This window comes from Myotis davidii, unplaced genomic scaffold (genome assembly GCF_000327345.1).
Source record: "Myotis davidii unplaced genomic scaffold, ASM32734v1 scaffold1379, whole genome shotgun sequence".
In the NCBI taxonomy this organism is placed as follows: Eukaryota; Metazoa; Chordata; class Mammalia; order Chiroptera; family Vespertilionidae; genus Myotis; species Myotis davidii.
This window is the reverse complement of record NW_006290766.1, coordinates 196,657-203,925: the sequence shown is the minus strand read 5'-3', so window position 1 is coordinate 203,925 and position 7,269 is coordinate 196,657. Positions and strand designations below refer to the sequence as shown.

Here is a 7,269-nt window from a genome sequence, read left to right as displayed (position 1 = left end):
TGACAGGAGTGGCCTGACGGCCTTGCACCAAGCCCTTGACCTGGAGAGAACATAAACCCTCTTGTCCCAGTGTGACCTGGCCGGGGACACCCTCGTGTTCTGTACTTACCTGCACCATCTGGAAACTGAATCGGGAACTCCCTGTGCACACCTGCGCCCGCGTGTTCACAAAGCGCCGGGCAAACGCAGTGCAGTCAGCCCCAGCCAGGCCAGGAGTAAGTTCAGTTTCCAGTCTGAGTCGAGGGTCCCCGGAGGGCTGTCACTCAGGCAGAGGGGGGCGCGTCATCAGCAACTGTCCAATCAGGGGTGCTGCCGGGGCAAGTGGGTGGGGCGAGGCCCCATAGGGGCGTGGACTTCTCGCCGTCCGCCCGGCTCGGGAATGCTGGTCGCCTCTGCTTAACGGTCCCTGGCGCCTCTGTCGCAGGCTCTGCGGCGCGGTGATTCCCAACCGGAGAGGAAGTGTAGGCGGGACTCGGGGAGACCTAGGAAACCTGGAAATGGTGAGTGTTGGGGGCCCCGTGAGGCACGGGGAGCAGGGGCTGGTTGGAACTGGCTGGAACTGGCTGGAGCCGGCTGTGATCGGACGGCCACCCCTCGGTCAAGTCAGAGTCTGTGGACCGAGTCCGCTTTCCGCTTGGGCTCCGCTGGCCCCGCGTCCCCTCCGGCGCACGGCGCGGGGCTGGGCCCGGAGCCAGGACCCGGAGTTCCGTCCCGTCCGGTCCCTGCGCGGGGACTCCAGCCTCGGGCTCTGCGGGCCGCCCGCGCCTCCCCAGATGGTGCGGGGACCCCGGGGAGGGTCATCAGGAACAATTGTGACGCGGCCTGCGGGGCTGGAGCAGGGGCGGGGCTGTGGTCGTCGCTCCTCTCTCCTCCGGGGGAACCGCCTTTTTATGAGTTTTCTTAAATGTTTGGGAAGCAGGGTCTCAAATCCTGGACCCGGCCCCCCAAATTGGCCTTTACTGAAACTGGCGGTCAATCTCTGCATTTCCAGGTCCGTCCTCGGATTCCCAAAGCCAGCTTTCCTCCCGAGTCACAGCATCATGACCGACTAGCCTCCGGGGTGCGTTCCAAACAGACTCAATATTTCGTATATTTTATTTCACAACATTTTTTATTGTCTAAAGTATTACATATGTCTCCTTTCCCCCGATTGACCCTCCTCCCCACTACTTAACATTTTTTTCGGAATAATGGCGGAATGCTCTTCCTTAGAGATTGACATTTGTCTGGATATTTTGCGTGAGAGGGAAGCCGAGAGTAACACCTAGAAGGCGTATGAAGGCCGCCTTCCTCTCGCCCAGGACCTTCCCTGGCACAGACACAGGGGAAGTCCTCCGGGGCGAGGTGGTGGGGGGCGGGGGGCGTGGGTTCCCTCTTTGGAAACTTTCCGGGGTGTTGGGCCCCCTCGGCACTGCCCCTTCCCTGGGCTGATCTGAGAGAGAATCATTGATGGGCTGCCTCCTGCGTACCCCACACTGGGGATCTGGCATGTGCCCTGACCAGGAATCAACCCTGTCCTCCTGGTTCATAAGTGGACGCTCAACCACTGAGCCACGCCGGCCTGGCTAAGTCTCAGCTTTGTTTTTTTGTTTTAAATATATTTTATTGATTTTTTTACAGAGAGGAAGGGAGAAGGATAGAGAGTCAGAAACATCAATGAGAGAGAAACATCGATCAGCTGCCTCCTGCACACCCCCCACTTGGGATGTGCCCGCAACCAAGGTACATGCCCTTGACCAGAATTGAACCTGGGACCCTTCAGTCCGCAGGCCAACGCTCTATCCACTGAGCTAAACCGGTTAGGACTGTTTTTGTTTTTTAAAAAAAATATTTTATTGATTTCAGAGAGGACGGGAGAGGGGGAGAGAGACAGAAACATCAATGATGAGAGAGACTCATTGATTCGTTGCCTCCTTCACACCCCCACAGCCCACAACCCAGGCATGTGCCCTCACTGTGAATCAAACCCAGGACCTCTTGGTCCGTGGGATTACGCTCAAGCCACTGAGCCACCACAGCCGGGCAAGCCTCAGTTTTTAATAGGAGTAAAATGTATGTAATCATTAGAACGTGAAAGACAATATAAAAGAGTTCCAGCCCTAACCAGTTTGGCTCAATGGATAGAGCGTCAGCCTGCGGACTCAAGGGTCCCAGGTTCGATTCCGGTCAAGGGCATGCACCTTGGTTGCGGGCACATCCCAGTAGTGGGTGTGCAGGAGGCAGCTGATCGATGTTTCTCTCTCATCGATGTTTCTAACTCTCTATCCCTCTCCCTTCCTCTCTGTAAAAAAAAATAAATAAAATATATATTTAAAAGAGTTCCAAATAAGCAGAGTATAATTAGGAAAAAAAAAATTTTTTTTCTTAGTATTACTTTCCATTTCTAGAATTTTTCTTTCAGTTTTCCTGAGCTTGTATAGTAAGTTTCTGAGGTTGTTTTATTTTGGGGAGTTTTAAAAAACAATCCCAGAGCTTAGCCTTGCAGAGCAGAATTGCTGAAGTAGATTCTAAGAAAAGCTCCTGAGCGGGGAAGTGGGGATGCAATGCAGGGCCTCGGTGGAGGCAGGTGCTGATGCTCTGTCTGTGGTTGTGGTTGTGTTGTGGATCCTTAGTCCCAGCCATTTCTAGATTTTATGTTGAGCTTTGCATTCAGAGTATAATTTATAGACATTGAGAAGGTCTGTGCCAATCAGGTACTTTTGTTGTCTCGTGGACAAAAGGTTTGTGGATTTGGGGTTCATTTGGATCAGAACTTAAAACTGAATCAGGCTGTGAGTTGCCTCACCTGTGAGAATGGAAGCCGCAGGGAGTATTTCCATGCTTACAGGCGAGGGGAGGGTGTGGAGCTCCCAGAGAGCTCACTCCTGGGGCTGCTCAGGTGTCACCCATGTCCTTCCCCAGGGACTGACCCACTGCAGGGGCTTAATCTCAGCAGGGGGTATCTAGACCCTTAGTGGAAATAGTCCATTTTCTGGGTGTGGGTTTCCTTCTGAACTGTAGGGGAGCAGCTGTGTACCTTTCTTGATTGCAGTATTGCTGTTTACTTTCATTGGATTCCTTTCTCCATTGAATATTGCAGCTCTTTGAATCTAGATTTCATTAACACTTGTGCTTTTAATATGTAAGTTGAAAGATGCCGTGTATATATAAGGCAAGATAATTGTGGAACCGAATATAATTTTGGTTTTATTATGGAAGAGAGCCTGAAGAGGGGAGAAGGGTGTTTTTAAGTTATCAGGTGATTTTTCCATTTTTAGGTCAGTTTTTATATGTCCATGACTCTAAAGAAATTTGACATTTAAAAGAATTTCTATTTGAATGGATGTGAGGAAAAAGCAGTTGAATTTCCTCTAAATGTATTTTATTGATTTCAGAGAGGAAAGGAGAGGGGGAGAGAGAAACATCAATGATGAGAGAGAATCATCGATCGGCTGCCTCCTGCACGCCCCCCATTGGGGATCGAGCCCGCAACCCAGGTGTGTGCCCTTGGCTGTACTTGAACCCGGGACCCCGCAGTCCGCAGGCCGACGCTCTATCCACTGAGCCAAACCAGCTAGGGCAATTTTTATTGATGTAGTAAGAAAAACAACTAAAAATTAAGGATATATTTGAATTTTCTAGTTCATTTCAGGGCTTTATTGCAAACCCCTAATGCATTATAATATACTACTCAATCTCAAAAATATCCCAAGTGTAAAATACAGTGGACAAACTATGATAATGTCCCTTGGCTTTTTACCAGAAAGGAAATTGGGAATTTTTGATGGTTTGGAGTTTTATATTTTTTAGTGTTTAAAGGATTACATCTTAGAGTAGTATTCTGTAGAGAAAAGTTAAAATTGGATTAATTTTAAAAAGCAAAAATTAATTTAAAATAATGATTACACATAGGAAATAATGATATATATGTATTTTTATATATTATATATTTATATAATTTCTCCTCATTTTAAATAAGTAGTGCATTGGAAGGAAGGCTGATTAAATTTCTAAGATAGAAATCAACAAGAAGACTTCCTGACCACATACCCTGGTCCATTGTAGTGCTGTAAGCTAGCCATCCACAGCGCAATATTTCAGTCACTTCTGTATTACCCCCTATTTACATAAAAACAGGCCAGAGCTAATGCCTGTTTTTCTTACTTGGGTTTGTTCTTGTCATAAGTGGTCAGGCTCCACGTGTTTGATATTTGTTTACTGAAAACTTAAGCCTCGCCCCTCCCTCTTCCCCTGTCCTTACCTGTCAGGCTGATAAGAGCCAGGAGGCTCCTGCTCTGGGCCTGCTGCTTTCCGGGGAGCCCCTCCCCCGAGCTGTGCTGCCCTGTGTTGCATTGTTGACCTCACAGAGCCTGGGTTCTGTGCTCAGAGGACTCTGGGTTGGCAGTTTCAGTCATTCCTTGTTGTTTGGGAGCAGGAGTCTGAGAATGGAGCTCTCCTTACGGTGGTTTTGGTTGGAGTCCCTGTGTTTAGAGTGAAGGTGTGACTCAGGCTGGGTTCTCCTTAACATTAGGGTGAGTCTTGGTGGGGCAGGGGGGTGTACTAGGGTGATTGATTATATTCCATGAGTGAGGTGAGCCCATCAGATGGTCACTACTTAAAGAGCAGGTATTTTCTTTCTCAGTTAAAAAAAAATTTTTTTTAAATTAAAGTATAGTTGATATACAATATTATATTAGTTTCAGGTGTAAAACAGTGATTTTTACATTTATGTATTTTACAATGTGTAACCAAAACAAGTATAGTAACCAACTGTCATCATATAAACTTATTGTAATATTATAGACTATTTTCCCTATGTAAGTTACATCCCAATGACTTATTATGTAACTAAAAGCCTGGATCTCTTATTTATTTCTCTTTATCTTTTTCACCTATTTAGCCAAAACTCTTCTTTGGGGGAAGCTATGCATTCTCTGTTCTTTGAGTTTGTTTCTGTTTTGTTTTGGTTGGTGGTTTTGTTTTTTTAGGTTACACATACATGTGTAATTATATGGTATTTGTCTTTCTTGGTACTACTTTTTCACTAAGCATAAAAATCTCTGTCTTCACTCATGTTTATGCAACTGGCAAGATTTTATTATTTTTATACCCGAGTAATAGTCCATTTGTCTCTGTGTGTATGCATAATACTGTAATTAACATAGGGGTACAAATATCTTTTTGAATTAGTATTTTTGTTTTGGTTGGATAAATACCCAAAAGTGGAATTGCTGATTCGAATGGTAGTTCTAATTTTAATATTTTTGAGGAACCTTCATACAGTTTGCTATAGTGGCTGCTCCAAATGACAATCCCACCAACAGTGCACAAGGTTTCCCTTTTCTCTACATTCTTGCCAACACTTGTAATTTGTTGACTCTTTGATCATAGCTATTCTGACAGGTATGAGGTGCTACATAGAGAGAACAGACTGATGGCTGCCAGAGGAGAGAGGGATTGGGGATGGGCAGAAAAGTTGAAGGGGGTTAAGAAGTACAAACTTCTAATTATAAAATAAGTCATGGGGGTGTAATACACAGCACAGGAAATAGAGTCAGTAACTTCATAATAACTATGTATGGTGACAGATGGTTACTAAAATTGTTGTGGTGATCACTTTATAAGATATATAAATGTTGAATGACTATGTTGTACATCTGAAACTAATATAACATTGTTCCTGATGTTAGGGGAAAACATAGAGTTTTCACCATTGAGTATGTAAGCTCTGGGTTTGTCATATGTGGTTTTTATTATATTGAGATATGTTCTGTTTAGTTCCACTTTGTTGAAAGTTTTATGGATGTTATATTTTGTCAAATGATTATTTCCATCTATTGAGATGGTTATAAGATTTTTATTTTTGTTTTGTTATTGTGTTGTATTATGATTCTTGTTTTGTGGATATTGGACCAGGTGCCCTGACTAGGAATCAGGAATGGAGCCAGCAACCTTTCGATGCCTGGGATGGTGTCCAATCAACTGAGCTATAGCAGCCAGGGCTGGTAATTCTTTTTTGTAGTGTCTTTGTGTGGTTTTGGTGTCAGGGTAGTGCTGGCCTTGTAGAATGAGTTTTAGAGTGTTCCTTTCTCTTCAATTTTTTTTGAATACTTTGAGAAGTATAGGTAATAATTCTTTTAAGTTTTTGGGTAGAATTCAGCAAACTATTAGGTCCTAGATTTTTTTTTTGTTGGGATTTCTTTCATTACTGGTTTCAGTTTTGTTACTAGTTATCTGTTTATTCAGACTTTCTATTTTTTCCCCCTGATTTAGGCTGGAAATACTGTGTTTCTAGAAATTTATACATTTAATATTGGTTGTCCAGCTTGTTGGTGTGTTCACTTATGATTTATTTGTATTTCTGTGTTGTTGGTTTTAACTTCTCTTTCATTTATGTTTTTTATTTATTTGGATTATTTTTTCTTTCTTGATGAGTCTGGCTAAGGGTTTATTCATTTTATTTTTTCAGTGATCTTTCATTGACCTTTTCTATTTTTTTTCTGTTTCATGTATTTTCACTTTGATCTTTATTATTTCCTTCTACTACCTTTTTTTTTTATAGTTCTTTTACGTGTAGGATTAGGTTGTTTATTTGAAATTTTTGTTTCTTGAGATAATTCTGAATCACTGTAAACTTCCCTTTTAGAACTGCTTTTGCTTTGCCCCATATACAGGATGTCCGCCCTAAAATGTATATACATTTTAACAAGTGATAGCTCAATTTTGAAAATCAAATATATTTTATTGTTTTTAATTGATTTCAGAGAGGAAGGGAGAGGGAGAGAAAGAGAGAGAAACATCAATGATGAGAGAGAATCATTGATCGGCTACCTCCTGCATGCCCCCTAGTGGGAATTGAGCCTTCAACCCAGGCATGTGCCCTTGACTGGAATGGAACCTTGGACCCTTCAGTCCACAGGCCAACGCTCTATCATCCACTGAGCCAAACAGGGTAGGGCAATGAAATGTATTATAATAAACACTGCCTTTATAATTATTCAAAGTGTATGTATACATTTTTGGGACACCCTATGTTTTGGAATGCTGTGTTTTTATTTTCATTTGTCTCAGATATTTTTTGATATTTTCTTTGATTTCTCTGTTATCCTCTTGATTATTTTTTTTCTGTTCATCAGATCATTTATTCACTTGATATTTAGATTCACTTGTTGATAGATGTGTAATTGTTGTTCATAATTTGTATCTTTACCTTTTTCTTCTTCCTCCTCTTCTTAAAGGACGCCTTTCAGCATTTTATATAATACTGGCTTGGTGGTGATGAACTCCCTT

The 7,269-nt window shown here is 43.0% G+C and overlaps 1 protein-coding gene across 1 annotated transcript in view; it reads left to right on the top strand.

Annotated features, from left to right (window-relative positions):
• Window positions 1-355: 355 nt before the first annotated feature.
• The window catches only part of LOC102763600 (zinc finger protein 709-like), a 14,624-nt gene continuing 7,710 nt past the window's right edge, over window positions 356-7,269 (top strand). Inside the window, exons 1-2 of the mRNA XM_015563976.1 lie at window positions 356-500; window positions 992-1,060. Of these exons, the coding sequence (XP_015419462.1) occupies window positions 498-500; window positions 992-1,060 (72 nt within the window). The 5' untranslated portion in view covers window positions 356-497. The remainder of the gene's footprint in view (window positions 501-991; window positions 1,061-7,269) is intronic.